At 65.5% G+C, this 16,970-nt stretch overlaps 1 protein-coding gene across 6 annotated transcripts in view; it reads left to right on the top strand.

Annotated features, from left to right (window-relative positions):
• Window positions 1-16,970, top strand: part of MYO18A (myosin XVIIIA) — a 163,131-nt gene that overhangs the window by 125,046 nt on the left and 21,115 nt on the right. For all 6 annotated transcript variants that reach the window (XM_073315969.1, XM_073315968.1, XM_073315971.1 and 3 more), the window contains 16 exons: window positions 1,205-1,270; window positions 3,950-4,078; window positions 4,906-5,049; window positions 6,451-6,540; window positions 6,751-6,870; window positions 7,500-7,611; window positions 7,964-8,091; window positions 8,671-8,825; window positions 11,070-11,193; window positions 11,298-11,498; window positions 12,697-12,807; window positions 14,266-14,370; window positions 15,110-15,256; window positions 15,658-15,771; window positions 16,291-16,407; window positions 16,839-16,922. In XM_073315969.1, the coding sequence (XP_073172070.1) occupies window positions 1,205-1,270; window positions 3,950-4,078; window positions 4,906-5,049; window positions 6,451-6,540; window positions 6,751-6,870; window positions 7,500-7,611; window positions 7,964-8,091; window positions 8,671-8,825; window positions 11,070-11,193; window positions 11,298-11,498; window positions 12,697-12,807; window positions 14,266-14,370; window positions 15,110-15,256; window positions 15,658-15,771; window positions 16,291-16,407; window positions 16,839-16,922 (1,947 nt within the window). The remainder of the gene's footprint in view (window positions 1-1,204; window positions 1,271-3,949; window positions 4,079-4,905; window positions 5,050-6,450; window positions 6,541-6,750; window positions 6,871-7,499; window positions 7,612-7,963; window positions 8,092-8,670; window positions 8,826-11,069; window positions 11,194-11,297; window positions 11,499-12,696; window positions 12,808-14,265; window positions 14,371-15,109; window positions 15,257-15,657; window positions 15,772-16,290; window positions 16,408-16,838; window positions 16,923-16,970) is intronic.

Here is a 16,970-nt window from a genome sequence, read left to right as displayed (position 1 = left end):
CCCGGCAGGTGTCGTGTCGTGGCTCCCCAAAGCCCCACTCCCACGGCCCCTGTGCTAGGTGCTGGATGGGGACGTGGGAAGTGCCGGAGCCCCACAAGGCGTTGTCAGTGGGAGAGTCTGTGTACAGTGCTGCAGTCGAGGCTGGAGAGGGACAGGTCATGCAGCGAGTGGTGTGGCCTGGGGGCTTATAGGGGTGGGTGGCAGATTCCAGAGGTTCCCGCTGCTGAGAGACCAGGCAGGGGCTTTGCTGTGGCTGGGAGCACAGTGCGTTTCACAGAGTGGGGAGCTGGCTCTTCCGCACTGGGCATTTGTGCTGGTCGAGCTCTGCAGCGGAGAGGACTGATCCCACGTGCTGGGTTTTGCTGAGGGCTCCCGTTGGCCTGAGCCTAGCCCTGCAGCTGGCAAAGACCTTCTGTGCTCGCAGTGGGGTCTAGCTGGCGGCATTGCTAACGCCCGGCCGTGTGAAGGCTCTAGCCTGTGATGGGAATGCAGGACGAAGCCGCATGAAGCACCTGGTCTGGACCCCAGTGAGGGCCGTGTTTTCTGGTTCACCACTAAGCACTGGAAGAGTGTTGAACACACCTGGCGGCCTGCCAGGACTGTGTAGGCAGGTCACGGAAGGGGGGACCGGCACATCCCAGTGGGACAGGCAGGTGGCCCCTCTCCAGCCCTTGCCTACCATCTAGTGTGTCCCATGGCCAGGCTGGCTGGCAGCTGGGCACTGGCTGCGTGGGCAGCGGAGAAGCTGAGCTATGCACTGAGTGCAGTGTGGGAAGGGAGCCGGGAGGCCAGGCAGCTCCAGGAGACAAAGGCTCCCTTGGCTAGCCGTGACCTCCTCTTCCTTCCCCTAGACGGGCATGTGGGACCTGGGGCGGGGACGCGCTCGCTGCACCTCGGAGCTGGCAGCACGTGCCTGCCTGGGGAGCGATGGGGAGCAAGCAGCTCTCCCTGGAGACAGTTTGTGTGGCTGGGAGTGCAAGAGGGAGTCCCCTGAGTGCAGAGGGCACGTGCCCTGCTGCGGGGGATAGGGGCATGTCAGCACTCTGCTGCCCACTGGGTTCGGTGCCCCTTTGCTCTCAGCGGGGCTCGCTAGCAGTGCGGAACTCCAGCTCAGCTGGGAAGTGTTTGTCGTGTCTGTGAGTACAGCCGTGCATTCCTGCCACACCTCCCTGCAGCTGAGTCCCCCCCCGCCTTTTTCCTGCAGGCTGTGGAGGAACTCCTGGAATCGCTGGACCTCGAGAAGAGCAGTTACCACATGGGCCTGAGCCGGGTAAGCCTCCCAGCGTTCCTGCTGTTCCCAGCCAGCCGCTCGGGGGCCCGTCCCAAGCTCTGCGCAGCCCCTCGCCCTAGCGGGCTGGCAGGCTCGGCACCCCAGTGCTGCCCCTCGGGGAGGTGAAGCCAGTCACAAACGCGCTGTATGGGGCACCTCTTGGTGCCCACACCATGCTTGCTGGGGTCCCTGGCCATGGTGCGTGCTGGGGGATCGCAGCAGAGCAGGGCCAGGCTGACAGCACATTCCCAGCTGACTGGGCCGAGTCCCCGTGGGCGCACTGCTCCCTCTGCAGAGCCTCGCCTGGGCAGGCCAGCTCACTGCCCCACTGCGCACCTCCTCCTGGCCACTCAGCCCAGGCTGCTTCCCAGAACCTCATGTGGCAACGGGGCCGTTGTGCACCTTGCTGGGGACAGAGGCTGCAGCCATGAGGCGTCCGTGTCTCTCACCCATGTCCCATCGGTGGTTCCCAGCATAGGGCTGGGATTGTGGGGAGGGCTGCTTGGCACTGCTTGTCCACACCCCCCACACACTCTGGAAGTGGCACCAGGGGAGCATGAGTTGGGTTGCAGTGTATTGAGAGCAGCAGAGGATCTCTGCTTGGCCCTGGGGGCGTGGGGTGCTGCTCGCTGGTGCCCCCAGCTCTGAGTGGCTGAGCATTGGGATGGGGGGGGCCATGAAGCAGCCATCTGGCCCCAGAGCCAAGTTATGCAAGATCTCAGGCCCCAGTGTTCACAGCGGCAGCTCAAACAACTGCGAGCCCCCCTGCAGCATAGCTTCCCGCTCCCTGCCCTGCCCAAGCTGCTACTCTGAGTCCTTGGTACTCGGAGGCCTGGGCCCTGCTCCCCAGACCCATAAGGTCAGTGCCGCCCTGACCACGGACCACCCCGGCAGGCGGGGGGAGCAGGGGATTCTTGGGTACAAGCTCTGCCTGCCTTCCCCTTTGCTCTGGGCCCAGCCTGGGGCAGACGAAGCCCTATGGGAGCGTGGCCTGTCTGCAGTGGGTCAGGCAGGCTGAGCTGTACAGCGTGGGAAGGGGGCCAGGAGGCCAGGCAGCTTCAGGAGACAAAGGCTCTTTCCGGGTGTCGGGTTTGCGGGCCAGGCTAGGCTTCCCCACACTGAATGCTGGGACAGGAGGGGCTGTGTCTGCACGTCCCGCCCGCAGAATTCCAGTGGGCTGAAGGAATAAAAACTGGGCGAGCTCTGCCCGGCCCCAGTGCCCACCCAGGCCCCCACTACCACCAGCCAGTAGCACCACAGGGGCAGCCTTGCCAGGGATGGGGCCATTGAGCCAGCGGCCGCGGTGTCTCTCCCCTGCTCAGGAGCAGGGGACGCTGGAGGGCCGAGTGCCAGGACCACCTACTATTGAGGCCTGCTCCATGGCACTGACTGCAAGGGGCGACTGGCACGTCACGCTGCGGGGGGCCTCCGTCCGGGATTGGCACCTCTCCCTGGGCTGGCCAGGCACAGCAGCCCTGAAGGGCCAGCTCGTCTCCTGGCAGAGGCCAGACCGCTCTGTGCCACATGGCTCATGTGAGAAGACAGCCGGGGCCTCGGAGAGCATGGGGGTGGAAGTGAACGTGTCATGTTCTCCCAGCCCAGCACCAGGGACCCCCCACCCTGGATCTGCACACGGGGCATCGCAGCCATTGCTGTCGGACAGATGCGTTCACTCTGCAGTGACTCCTCTGGCTTATTGTTACCTAGGGGTGTCTGGGGCCGGAGCCGGGGCCCCCCAGAGTAAGGCGGTGGTGGGAGACGCTGCGCTGGAGCGAGGGCAGAGGCGAGCCGACTGCACCGCCTCTGGCCCAGCCTGGTAGACCAGCCTTCTGCGCGGCCCCTGGGGCGGGTTATCGCCCCATCTGCTCCCCAGCCGTCCGTCTCCCCAGCCGTCTGTCCGTCCGTCCCCCAGTCAGTCTGCTCCCTAGCCGTCCGTCCCCCCCTTCTGTCTGGTCCAAAGCACACAGGTCCCAATCAGGCTCCAGTTGTGGCATTTGCACCCACCTTGTGTAAGGGTTGTGTCCGTTAGTCACAGCTCATCTCCAGGGTGCGGCCCCAGCAGGAGAGGGGCTGGGGTGGTCTGGCTGCACATTGTGCCCCGGCACGGCGGGCAATGCTGTAGCCCAGGGCAGTGGCAGAGGCTGCCTGAAGGCAGCAAGCTGGCATGGGAGCTGTTCTGTCCGTGAGGCCAGCCAAGTGGGTGTGAGACTATTTGGGGTCACTCCTATACCTCTGTCTCCCGGCCCCCTGCTTGGCTCCGGCAGTGGGGGCAGCTCAGAGCAGTCTGGTCTCGGGGAGGCAAGCCTGCGGGAGCAGCGTTGCACAGAGCTGCCGTTGCTTGGGGAGCTCCAGGCAAGGAGAGGCAGAGATGCTGGGGGGTCGGAGGGAGCTGCCTGTCTCCAGTGCAGCCTCTGGCTTCGTGCCAGGCTGTCACCGTGGCGGCTCTGCCTGGTGCTGCCAGCTGCACGGATCCCCTCTGACCAACAGTGCAGGGTGCGGCCGCGCTCCGGCCCCCCACCCACACACTGGCCGCTCTGTGCACGAGTGGGCCAGGCTGGCTCGCAGAGTGGGCGATGCCGGGTGCCTGTGAGGATGGGGGCATTGAGCTTTCTGCAGTGTCCGGGGCGAGGCCCCCGTCTGCCCCCCGGGGGTCTGCTCACCTGCTCTCCTCCCCCGCAGGCGTTTTTCCGGGCAGGGACCCTGGCCAAGCTTGAGGAGCAGCGAGACGAGCAAACAAGCAAGAACATTGCACTCTTCCAGGCTGCGTGCAGGGGCTTCCTGGCACGCCAGCACTTCAAGAAGAGAAAGGTATTCAGCAGGGCAGCCCCCCTGCCGCGCCCGCCCCCGGTCCCCTTCCCGTTTACATACCACCCCGGCAGCTGCATGACTTCACCTAAAATGGGCAGCTCTGCCTCGAGCGCCGCCCCCTCCGAGCTGGGCTTCCCCTGGGGGGGTCCTGCCTGCCTGCGTCCTGCAGGGCACCCAGCACGGAGGAGACGGAGCCGCTCCTGCTCTCCCCGGCTTTCCGGTGAGGTCCCAGCGTGCCGGCAGCCGCCCCCTCTTGAGGAGCTGGGCAGGAGGGCTGCGTGGGGGCTGGGGAGTGGGAGGTATCTCCCGCTGGCTTCTGTGCACTCCAGGCTGCAGCCTGCCTCGTCTTGTTGCTGGAGCCAGGGAGCCAATGTTATGGGTACATAGGCACTGCCTGCAAGCTGGCACTCCCTGCACACAAGGGGGCTGTGAGCGGCTCGCGGGGCAGGGGCTCTTCCATTAAGATAAGTAGCTGTGTCAGCTCTTACTTGTGTTGTTGAAGAGTCCATAAAGCAGAGCTTGTGCGGGTGTCGGCAGGATTAGCGCTGATGGCTGCGTGGGAGCTTGGATTCATCCAGCAGTAAAGAAACCAGGTGCAGTTGTTCTAGGGAGGGTGATAGGAGCGGCTATGCAGGCAGACGGGGGCTCTGCTCCACCAGGCCCCTGGCAGGCAATGCCTCCCCACTGGCCCAGGTCTCCATGTTCTCCACATGGGATTGCCTCTTGGCAAAGCCAGGTGCTGGGCTCCCCCGGGTGGAGTCACTCAGTGCAGGGAAGGCAGCTCTGGTCCAGGGTGGAGCTGCCCTGACCCTGGCTGCTTTCCCCAGATCCAGGAGCTGGCTATCCGCTGTGTGCAGAAGAACATCAAGAAGAACAAGGGGGTGAAGGACTGGCCCTGGTGGAAGCTCTTCACCACCGTGCGGCCCCTCGTCGAGGTGCAGCTGACAGAGGAGCAGATCCGGGGCAAAGACGTGCGTAGGATCTCAGCCGCAGCCGCTCCGGGGACGGGAGTCGCTCCGGGCTGTCTGAAGGGGAGTGCAAATGGGAAACTGGCCTTGCCCCCTCCTCAGGAGGGTTTTCCAGCCGGCTCATGGCAGTGCTGCTGCTGGGCTGGGAAGCATGCAGGGAACCCCCTCCACAAATGGACTTTGGGGCGAGTTCCCGCCTGCTCTGGGGGTCACACAGGGCTCAGACTGGGTCACCTTCTGTCCTGGGCTCTGCACGGCAATGTGAGGAGCCATGGTACGCGTGCACACTCAGGGGGAGGCGTGCAAGGACGGGGTGCCGGGCATCTCTCACCCAGCCTGATTCCAGTGAAGGAGCAAATACCTGGCTAATTTCTGGATCGGCTTGTCGATAGCATTGCAAGAGGCTGTGTTCGCATGGGCCCGATTGCCAGGCGTGGCGAATGGAGCTAAAGCTCTGTGCCGAGAGGCAGCTGCACTGTGTGGGGGCGGCTGGCAGCCTGGCCCTTCCCCTCTGCTGGAGAACTGCGGCTCAGTGCCTGGGAAGGAAACCTCCCCTGGCAGCCGTCGAAGGGCAGGAGGCCAACCTAGAGTGTGCCAGGCTGTCATCTGCCTCCTCCTTGCCCTCCCCGACTGCCCCCAGCCCTGGGCCTGGCTGGCGGCGCTGCCGGCCGAGCCAGAGCCCCCTGCGCTGGGGTGCCCCTGGCCTCAGTGGCAGAAGGGATGGGCGACGTCTACGTGGGTGTGTGATGCTGACCGGGCGGCCTGAGCCTCCCGCAGCCCGTTCGGGTTACTGGCATCAAGGGGTCAGTCCACCGGTAGCCGAGAGCCCTTCTCGCCTGTCTCTGGCTGCGGCTGGAGCGTGGCGGAGCTGCTGGGCCCAGCCGTGCCGCTCCCTCTGCCTCAGATCAGCCTCCTGCACGGGGAGGTGGGGGGTGCCCCTTTGCCATCTGCAGGCCGCTGGGCTGGGCCGGGCCGGGCCGGGATCAGCTCCTGGGACCCTCCCATGGGCCCGTTAGGTGCTGAGCCCGGAGCCCTTCCCAGCTGCGGCCTTGTCACCTTGGCTGCATGCTGGATTCTGCGAGGTGGCAGTGGAGGAGAGCGGGGAGACGTGGGGTGGGGGGAAGATGCACTCCAGAGATGGGTTTGAAAGTGACATCCTGTCGTAGACTAGGCTGCGGGAAAGGCCATGCAGAGTGCTCAGCACAGAGAGCCCCAGCCCCCTGCATGCCCCTCCCAGCCCTGCTGGCGTGGGGGGCCAGCAGCACTGTGGGGCTGAGACCCCCAAACTGGCATCAGTTACTAACAGCTCAGTTCCTGCTGCCTGGAGGGGCCCTGCTGCCCCAGCCCTGGGCTCCCCCAGCCCTGGTCTGGTGATGCCCCCCCTCATTGCCGTCTTTGTTCCAGGAGGAGATCCAGCAGTTGAAGGGCAAGCTCGAGAAGGTGGAGAAAGAGCGCAGCGAGCTGCGGCTAGGCAGCGACCGGCTGGAGAGCAGGGTATGTCAGGCTGGGCATGTGGGCACGGTGCCAGCTGCCTTCCCAGGCTTGCTGTGTGGTCTGGCGGGTACAGGGGAGAGGGGTGGGTCCCTTTCCTGGTCCCTGTGGAGGCCCCATTGCCAGGCCCCGCCTTGCTGCGATCCCTGGGCACTGCCCCTTCCCCCCGCCCCGGCCATGGCGCCCGCTCAGCCTCGCACTGCGGATCCCCAGGTGGCAGAGCTCACGGCCGAGCTGACGGACGAGCGGCACACGGGGGAGTCGGCCTCCCAGCTGCTGGATGCGGAGACGGCCGAGCGGCTGCGGGCGGAGAAGGAGATGAAGGATCTGCAGGTGAGGGGGGCTGGCTGCCGGCGCACTCCACCGTTGCCTGTGAGCTCTGCTCCGAGAGCAGCCTCCTTTCGCAGGGGCTGTGGGAGCCTGGAGCAGGACACCCAGCCGCACACCGGCAATGGGTCCTGCTCCCCCCAGGTCTGGCAATGCCCCCTATGCCTACACACCAGCCACCTCTTCCCCCAGCCCTGGGCTCCCCGCCCCCAGGTCTGGCAATGCCCCCTATGCCTACACACCAGCCACCTCTTCCCCCAGCCCTGGGCTCCCCGCCCCCCCCCCCCCACCAGGTCTGGCAATGCCCCCTATGCCTACACACCAGCCACCTCTTCCCCCAGCCCTGGGCTCCCCGCCCCCCCACCCCACCAGGTCTGGCAATGCCCCCTATGCCTACACACCAGCCACCTCTTCCCCCAGCCCTGGGCTCCCCGCCCCCCCCCCCGCAGGTCTGGCAATGCCCCCTGTCCTACCCACAAACGCCCAGCTCCCCCACCAGGTCCGGTGATGCCCCCTGTGCCTATGCAGAAACTCCTGCTCTGCCCCTCGACACCAACCTGGGCCTTGTTCCCCCAGGGGCCGGGTGCCCCATTCTGCCCCTTGGCACCAACCTGGGCCTTGTTTCCCCCTCCCAGGCCAAGTACGAGGTGCTGAAGAAGCAGATGGATTCCATGGAAATGGAGGTGATGGAGGCGCGGCTCATCCGGGCGGCCGAGCTCAATGGGGAGCTCGACGATGATGACTCAGGTGCTGGCCTGCCCCAGGCAGCCCCCCAAAACCCCCCTCACTCCCTGCCCTCTGCTCCTCCTCCATCTCCACACACGGGGGCACATCACCCGTCTCACTCTGTGCCCTGGGCAGGTGACTTGCCCGATCCATGCCTCTGTTTCCCCACCTACATACAGGGCATCGTGGTTACTGATCAGTGGGGTCACCCCCTGCTCCCGGGGCATGTGGGGGGCTCTCACCATCCGCCTTCAGCACATATGGCAGCAGCGAGACCCCCGCTTCCCCTGGCCTGTTCCATGCACTCCGCAAGCCCAGTCTGGGGTCTGCTCAGGAGAGATCCTCAGCCTGGGGCTCTGGTTCCCTCCCGCAGGCGGCGAGTGGCGGCTGAAGTACGAGCGAGCCGTCCGCGAGCTGGATTTCACCAAGAAGCGCGTACAGCAGGAGTTTGAGGACAAGCTGGAGCTGGAGCAGCAGAGCAAGAGGCAGCAGGAGAGAAGAGTAAGTGAGGCCGGCCCTGTCGGGGGACCCCCCCCGCACGCGTACCGGTGACCCCCCCCGTCCCGTGTGCACCGGTGCCGTCTCCTCCCCCCCAGCGCCAGTGACCCCCCCACACATACGTACACATAGGCACGGGTGACCCCCACCGGGGACTGACGCCAGGCGCCCGGTTATTTAGCCTCCCGGTGGCCGACGTGGCAGCGTGTGCTGCCCTTACTGTTAACGCAGGGTGCGCGTCTTGCTGAGCCGGCGGTTCCCAGCAGGCCCTGCCCTGTGTGAGCCGAGGGGCGCCTGTCGTCTCCACGTGCTGTGCGGCCCGGGGCCCTGGCAGGCTGGCAGTGGGGGTGCCCGGGCCGCATGCCGCAGAGCGTCTCCTTCGCGGGGTCCTCGGAACTCAGCCTCTCTGCACCCGCACTGCTGGCTCCGTGAAGCCCCGTGCAGCTGTCTGCTCCCCTCCCAAACCCGGGAAGGGCTCACCCCAAGGGCTCTGTGGCTGAGTTGGGAGGTGGAGCGGAGGCGATGGGATGCCCGGCCCCCACTGGCAGAGCCCTAAGCTGTGCCTGTTGCTCCCACCCGCAGCTGGCGGATCTTCAGGCTGACCAGGAGGAGTGCCAGCGAGCCCTGCACCAGCTGAAGAAGAAATGTCAGCGCCTGACGGCAGAGCTGCAGGACACCAAGCTGCACCTGGAGGGGCACCAGGGGCGCAGCCACGAGCTGGAAAAGAAGCAGCGAAGGTGAGGAGCGTGCTGGGCACTCCTCCCTGCCACGGTGTCCCCGGGCAATGCTCCGGGACTGCTCCCCACGGAGCAAGGCAGGACTCTGGGGCAGTCGCCTTCCGGTGAGCAGCCTGTCTGCAGGACACACAGCTCCCCTGGCTTCCCCCTTCCTGGGTCTGACCTCGGAGCATTCAGCATCCTCTGCCCCTCCATGCGCTTCCCCCAGCCAGTCCCCCCAGGCGGGGTCCTGGGGGAGCCAGAGGGTCCTGCCCCACGACTCCGCAGTCAGACGGGACTCTCAGCCAGCCAGCAAAACAGAGGTTTATTAGACGACAGGAACGTGGTCTAACACAGAGCTTGTAGGTGCAGAGAACAGGACCCCTCAGCCGGGTCCATTTTGGGGCCAGTGAGTCAGACAACCACGTCTGCACTTCACTCCATGTCCCAGCCAGCCCCAAACTAAAACTCCCTCCAGCCCCTCCTCCTCTGGGCTTTGTCCCTTTCCCAGGCCAGGAGGTCACCGGATTCTTTTATTCTCCAACCCTTTAGCTCTCACCTTGCAGGGGGAAGGGCCCAGGCCATCAGTTGTCAGGAAACAGGGTGTCGGCCATTCTCTGTGTCCAGACCCCTGCACACACCTGCCCTCTAGGGCTCCGCAGTGATTATACACCCTTACCCCACCCCCTAGAGACTTAAGAACTGCCTAGGGGAAACTGAGGCACCCTCACACTATTCAGAGGAAATATTAAGAACAGTCCCACTTCATCACACTTCCTCTCCTGAGGACTCCCACCCTGGGCCCAGCTGGAGAGCACACTGCCGGGGCTGGTTGAATGTGCCATGCTGCCAGGCCAGTCCCACTCCCGGCCGGGCCAGCCTCGGAGGCAGAGCCAGCAGGTGGGCGTGAGGAAGCCCAGTGGCCTCTGGCGAGAGAGCCCCGGGTTCAGTTCCTGGCTCAGCCATGGACTCGCCTTGTGTCTTTGGAGTGACCTTTTCTGAAGGGCCTGAGGGACTTAGGAGCCTAGGTCCGTTTTCACCCTTGGGCTCCTGCGGGAACGTCTACCGGGGAGCTGGGGGCGCTTCCCAGTCTGAGCGGCCATACCCACGCTAGCTCCGATGGAACGAGTGCACTCCAGGCGGCCAGGTGGGCTCACCACCCCGGGCACATCCCCGGGCGGCCACACCGCTGGATCAGAGCTACCGTGCGTATGTCTGCCCAAGCGGGGAATCACCTGCAGCTCTAGTGTAGACGTACCCTGAGTCCCTGCGCCGCTTCTGAAACAGTTCCCCTAACAGTACTGCAGAGATGGGGGCCCAGCAATGAGAAACCAGTAATCTTCTGTCTTCTCCCAGCGCCGTGCCTCCTCTAGCCAGTCAGAGCAGGAGCTGTGCCCAGGGAGCGATGTGCCCACTGCCTCGGCTCCCCTGCCCCACTGGGGATCTGCTGCCTGGGGTGGCCAGGATCAGCACCTGGACGTAGTGGGAGGGCAGTTAGAGAGAGCGTTGCCATGTCGGGGGGCGGGGCTGCCGCCCCGAGTATGTGCCTGCCAGAGACGCTAGGCGCGCGCTCAGCAGCAACCCCTCCTGCTGCTCGCCCAGAGGTAGCGCGGGGTCATCTTCTCGAGCTGGGAATCACTCCCAGAGCACACGCACCCTGCAGAGGCATTTCCCTCCTTTCCTGGACCCAAGCATCAAGCCAGGCTCCTGTCCTGCTCCACGGGGCATCCGCTGTCCCCCAGGGCTCTCCTGGCTGTCTGGCGGGGGCCAGCTCCTTGCACAGCTCCAGGAATCTGCGTTGCCGGCGGGCTAGGCAGTGACAGGACAGAGCTGAGCAGGAAGGAGGGCTGGGGCGGGAAGTGACGCTGCACCTGCCTCCCACGCTGAGCAGCCTCAGGCTGTCCTGGCTCTGTCCTGGCTGCATTAGCACCATGGCCTTTTTCCCGGAGGAAGGTGCTTAGCTACTTGTGTCCTGGTGCTCCCCAGGGCTTCAGTGCTGGCCGGGAATCTCCTGGGGGGTCCCGGCTGGGGGGTGGGGAAAGATGCATGCCCTTTTGGGCAGGAGCCAGGTACACCACCTCAACAGGGGCTACAGCCCCTGCCGGTCTCGGCTTCGTCCCGCCCGGATGCTGCCTCGGGCAGTGACTGGGCAGACAGCAGCATTATGGCAGAGCGCAGGGGGAGGGCGCTCCGGCACGGAGTGGGTTTGGTGCCTGAGCTGAGCTGGCGTGCGGACAGCTGACGGCCTGGCCGTGGGTGTCTCAGGTTTGACAGCGAGCTCGCTCAGGCTCACGAAGAAGCCCAGCGAGAGAAGCTGCTGCGGGAGAAGCTGAGTCGGGAGAAGGACATGCTCATCACAGAGGTCTTCGGCCTCAAGCAGCAGCTGCAGGTGAGCAGAATGGCCAGCCCATTCCCCTGCCCCTCGCTGGCAGGGCTGCGGCCGGGCGGCTCGGTGAGGCCGGCTCAGCAGGCGCTCCCTGCTCTCTCTTCCAGGACAGAGACTCCGACATCATGAGCTTCACCCAGAAGGTGGAAGCCCTGGAGGCCGAGCTCCAAGACGTCTCCTCCCAGGAGTCCAAGGATGAGGCCTCCCTGGCCAAGGTGAAGAAGCAGCTGCGGGACCTAGAGGCGAAGGTCAAGGACCAGGAGGAGGAGCTGGATGAGCAGGCCGGGACCATCCAGCTGCTGGAGCAGGTGCGGAGGGGGCAGGGCCTGGAGCGAGACGCCTGGCTGAGACCTCGGGGGGTGTGGGGGTGCAGGGTGATCGACTGGATTCGATCCTGCCTCGATGCAGGGATCAGAGTGCGGCTCCCACCCCGAGCAGGCGGCAGGCGTCCCAGGCTGGCAGGCTGAGCCTGGGCTGGTTTCTGGGTGTGCCGGTTTCATGTGGGTTTGTCGTGCTGGCTGCCTCCCGCCCAGGGCTCACATGGCTCTGGCCGGCCGGCTTGCTAGGTAACCCTGCGTTCAGTGTGGGTGGGGCGCTCCCTCTCTGCTGCGGCAACCCCCTCCAGGGGACTAGAGCATGGGGCGACCAGCTGGTGTGTGGGGCCAGGCCTGCCCTGGGGGCTCGGAGAGACAGTAACGCTGCCTTCCCATCACGGAGCAGTGGCCTGCAAGGACCGCCGAGATGCTGGCTGGCAGAGCAGCAGCGTGGGCATTGGACTGGTGGCACTGTGAGCGTCATCGCTGTGAAAAGCCCCAGCAATGGGCAGGGAGCGGGGGGCCCTGTCTCTGGCGCTGAGCCCCGGCAATGGGCAGGGAGCGGGGGGCCCCTGTCTCTAGCACCGAGCCCTAGCAATGGGCAGGGAGTGGGGGGCCCTGTCTCTTGCGCTGAGCCCCGGCAATGGGCAGGGAGCGGGGGGCCCCCGTCTCTAGCACAGAGCCCTAGCAATGGGCAGGGAGCAGGGGGCCTCCTGTCTCTGGCACCGAGCACCAGCGATCGGCAGGGAGCGGGGGGGGCCTCCCGTCTCTGGTGCCAAGCACCGGCGATCGGCAGGGAGTGTTTGTCACTTCGGCTCCCCAACACAAGGGTGCCCCTGTCCCTGCGCTCCCTGGCAGCTCTTAGCCGGGGTAACACAGGACCTCTCCCTGGGTGCAGGCCAATTGCTCTATGCCGTGCTGGCCGAGGGGGCGTCTATGTTACCGGGGCAGACAGCTTCTGTCTAGTGTGCAGGGCAGTGGAGACTGAGGGTTACAGGTCCGACAGGCCTTGGGCTGGCCCTATCCGTGTGCTGCCCCTGAGGGCTAGTGGCCATGCTCTGGCCCACACTCGCTCTGCGTGGCTGCATTCAGGCTCAGCGGGATGGAAGTGATCAGCAGAGGGCCGCTCTGCCAGGAGTGGCGTGGCCAGGCCCCTGGCGTCGGGCTGACCAGGGCTGCTTTCCGCCCGCAGGCCAAGCTGCGTCTGGAGATGGAGATGGAGCGCCTGCGGCAGACCCACTCCAAGGAGGTGGAGAGCCGCGACGAGGAGGTGGAGGAGATCAGGCAGTCGTGCCAGAAGAAGGTAGGGCCAGAGCGTCGCTCTGCCCTCACTGCTGGGCAGGGGCACGAGGGTGTTTGGCCAGTGGAGAGACAGCTGCCTCCCTGCTGCCTGCCACCCACGTACCTCAGGCCTGCTGTGCCTGGCAGAGGGCCCCTGTCCCAGGTACAGCGGCCCTGGTGCCTGCCGGGCTGGCCCGTGTTCTCTGTCAGATGGAGTGGGGGCCAGCCCCCTTGGGACACACAGGGTGTGGGGCGCACACAGCCCCTGGCTGCTCGTGACCTGGTGCTGAATGCTGCCATGAGAAAACACTGGGCACCGACTGCCAGGCAGTGTCAGGGGCTGCACCAAGCGGCGTAGGGCTCAGCAAGGCAGGGGTGCAGTGCTCCTTGCTCGGAGGAGCTGCCATGTCTGGTCGTGATCTCCCTGCCATACTAGGCTGGGGGCCGGGCGAGCCACTTCATCCTGGCCATGCTGTTGTCAGCTGGGACGCAGTGCGAACCGCTCGGCGGGGGGCTTGCTGCTCTCTGAGACACTGGGCTAGAGGGGTGCGGGTGGGGCAGGATGCTGAGTGCCCAGCTGCTGTCCATGGCACAGGGCACAGCCAGGGCACCAGCTTCTGGAGCAGCCACCTGCAGGGTATGGGTAGGGTCTCAGGAGAGTGGGGGTGGGCTGAGTTTGGAGAGAAGCGTGGGCTCTTTTCTAGAGATGAATCCCCTCTCTCCTGTTCCACTCCCCATGATATCCCTGGCCTGCTGCATCGTGTCCCCCCCCAGGCCCCGAAGACCCAGTGCTGTGGGCCTGGCAGTAGGGCCCTGTGATGTGATTGGCGGGTTGTGTTACTCTGGCTCCCCACGCAGATCTTAGCTGGCAGCTTGCTCGGCCCTGGCCTGATGAGTTTAACCAGTCGCTCTCCTGGCCTGACAAGTTTAACCAGTCGCTCTCCCCGTCTGCTCACTCTGCCTGCATTAGCTGGGTCAGGCAGTGCACTGCTCCTCTCAAATCATGGCACAGGGACCCGGGGCGGTCTGGAGCCAGCATCTCCCCACTTCCCCAGAAGGCTGGGGATGGGGTAACCCCGGTGCCCCTCAATCTGGATTTGTAGCCCCCACTGTGCCAGTCCTAGGGTCTCTCTTGCGCAGGGACAGTCAGTATCACCAAATTGCCTCATGGATCATGTCTGCAGGAGCTAAGAGACGGGGTTGGGGGCCTAACTGGGACTGGGACCCAGGGTCGTCGAGTGGCCCCCCAGCCGGGAGGTGACTGGCTAGTGCAGGTTAGGGTCCTTCCTGTGCTCGCTGCCCTGCCCCCGTCCCGTGCACTGCTCGCCCAGCCCTGCCTGTCCCTCCCCAGCCTGCTTGCCCGGCCCCCCGTCCTGCTAACCCAGCCCCGCACGTCCAGCACACCGCTCTCCCAGCCACACTGGCCCGAGCGTGCCTCATGGAAACCCTCTTGCTCTTGTGTCTGGGGTGCCGGGCGCAGCTGAAGCAGATGGAAGTGCAGCTGGAGGAGGAGTACGAGGATAAGCAGAAGGTGCTGAGAGAGAAACGGGAGCTGGAGAGCAAGCTGTCTGCGGCTAGTGACCAGGTACCGCCCGGGCAAGAGACCCCGGCTGGGGGGTGCAGCGTGGAGCTGGGTCTCCCAGGGGTTAATGGCCAGGACTGAACCCAGGTAGATCTGAAAGTCTTTCCTCCCGGGGGCACTGCTGGAAGGAGGAGGTTTGGCCCGGGTTGAAGCCAGCATGGCAGAGTGGGGCGTGGGCACCCCTGGCTGGCTAGTTCCTAAACCACAGCGGGCCCCGCTGCCCCTGCCCCAGGAGCACTCCTCTGGCCTGCCGCTGTCTGGGGTGGAGCGGGCTCTGGGGACCAGACTGGTCCTTGGCCAGGAGGTCCGAGACTGAGGTTGGCCGCAGCGAGCAGCTGCCTCCGCGGAGGGAGCATGCGCCCGATGGTGCAGGGCGAAGGGCCGTGCTAGAGCGGAGCAGAGGGAGTGCGGCGTCCACTCTGTGCCCGGGGGTCACTGTCCCCTGCAGGAGCTGAGCCCTGGCACTGGGGGTTCTGCCCATCACGGGTGTGCCCGGGGGTCACTGTCCCCTGCAGGAGCTGAGCCCTGGCACTGGGGGTTCTGCCCATCGCGGGTGTGCCCGGGGGTCACTGTCCCCTGCAGGAGCTGAGCCCTGGTGCTGGGGGTTCTGCCCATCGCGGGTGTGGTGCTCAGGTTCTAGAGGGAGCCAGTGCCCATTGCTGAGGGGGCGGGGGACTGCTCTGGGATGGAAAGTGTAGGGCGGGCGTGCCCTCAAGCCCCTGCATGGCCTCCCCATGCCCAGGTGAGCCAGCGGGATTTTGAGACGGAGAAGCGTCTGCGCAAGGATCTGAAGAGAACCAAGGCGCTGCTGGCGGATGCCCAGATCATGCTGGATCACCTGAAAAACAACGCGCCCAGTAAGAGGGAGATCGCTCAGCTCAGAAATCAGGTGTGCACTGCCTGCCGGGACCGTGCGTGCTCTGTGCCTGGCCCGGCCTTGTCCTCCGTGTCTCCCGAGGGGGGTTCCCAGCCCTCGTCACTCACTGATCTGAGCTAGGGAGAGCTGGGGGAGGTCAGGACTGGCCCTTGTGGGGGGTTCCTGTGCTCTGGGCTGCCATCCCCCCTCTTCCCTGCTCCCCACGGCATGTGCTGGCCGTGCCTGCCACTCCTGAAGTGGCTCCTTGGCGACACCAGTGCTGCTGCCTCCTGGACAAGCAAGGCTACCGCGGCCGCCATTCCCTGCTCCTCCCAACAGAAACCCCCGGGGCTGCCCCCAGGCTGCTGCGTGCGTCGCCCATGCCGTGACCCGTGCCCGGTGCTGACAGTCCCCGTGTCGGGCTCTCTCTGCAGCTGGAGGAGTCTGAATTCACCTGCGCAGCGGCAGTCAAGGCCCGCAAGTCCATGGAGGTGGAAATTGAGGATCTTCACCTGCAGATCGACGACATCTCCAAAGCCAAGGCAGCCGTGAGTGCCTGAGCCAGTTCCCTGCCCGTGCGGCTCCACTCCCCCGTGGCCTGCGATGAGCCGGTTCCCTGCCCAGCAGGCTTGTTCAGGCTGCTCCGAGCCCCATGGATCATGGCCAACATAGAGCCTTATGGTTATGGCAGGCAAAGGGGGCCTGGCCCTGCCCTCGGGCCCCAGCTTCCTGTGGGCATGAGCATCTCGAGCTAATTCCTCCGAGCTCTCATCATCAATCTTGCTTGCGCAGGGGTAAGACCCCGAGCCCACCCCTGAGAGCCAGTCCGTCCCTGGCCTGCGTCCAGCCCAGGCTTGGCGGTCTGGTGCGCTGGAAGGTCCATTATTGTCCTGGGCTCTGGCCTCCCCAGGCAGAACCGGGCTGGAGCCCAGCTACGGCAGGATGGAGGGGCACAGAGGTGCCTGCTGCTGGTGCCGGGTGGGTGGGGGGAGCCTTGGGGGCAGTGGTTGGGGGGCAGCAGTGTACATGGGACTAGCCAGCCTCACCTCTCCCCCGTCTCCCCCCAGCTGGAGGAGCAGCTGAGCCGGCTGCAGCGGGAAAAGAACGAGGTGCAGAGCCGCCTGGAGGAGGACCAGGAGGACATGAACGAACTGATGAAGAAGCACAAAGCATCAGTGGCCCAGGTGATGTCACCTGTGCCCAGCTCTACCAGTCCTGTGTGCTGCTGGCGCACCCCCCCACGGCACCCTGAGCATGCCCCCCAGCCCAGCCCCTGGGCGCCCCGTCCACACCATGCTAGCCCAGCCTGGCACCACAGACACTCGTAGGCGCCTCTCTGTGGAGGCTGGAAGTGAGGTGAGCCGCTAGGTGTCTTCACCCCGCTCTGTAGTCTCAGCTGAGCTCTGGCCATCCCTGGCATCCCAGCTGGAGAGCAGGCCTGGCACCCAAAGGGCACTGCTGGATTCCCCTGCTGTGAGCCTGCCCGGGGGCTGTCCCGGAGGCTGGCAAGTCCCACTGCCTGCCCTAGGGGCGCTGCGCCCGTGGCCCTGGGGCTGGCAGAGGGCAGCTGGCCTGGCTCTGGATTCTGATCAGCCCAGACACTCTCTGCCCACAGGCCTCCCGGGATCTGGCCCAGATAAACGACCTCCAGTCCCAGCTGGAAGACGCCAATAAAGAGAAGCAGGAGCTGCAGGAGAAGGTAGCAGGGTGGTCCTGGGTCATCATTGTGCTGGGGGGGAGCACACCC

Source organism: Lepidochelys kempii, chromosome 17 (assembly GCF_965140265.1).
Source record: "Lepidochelys kempii isolate rLepKem1 chromosome 17, rLepKem1.hap2, whole genome shotgun sequence".
Lineage (NCBI taxonomy): Eukaryota > Metazoa > Chordata > Testudines > Cheloniidae > Lepidochelys > Lepidochelys kempii.
Note: the sequence above shows the minus strand (reverse complement) of the source record. Positions and strands in the feature narration are given on the sequence as shown.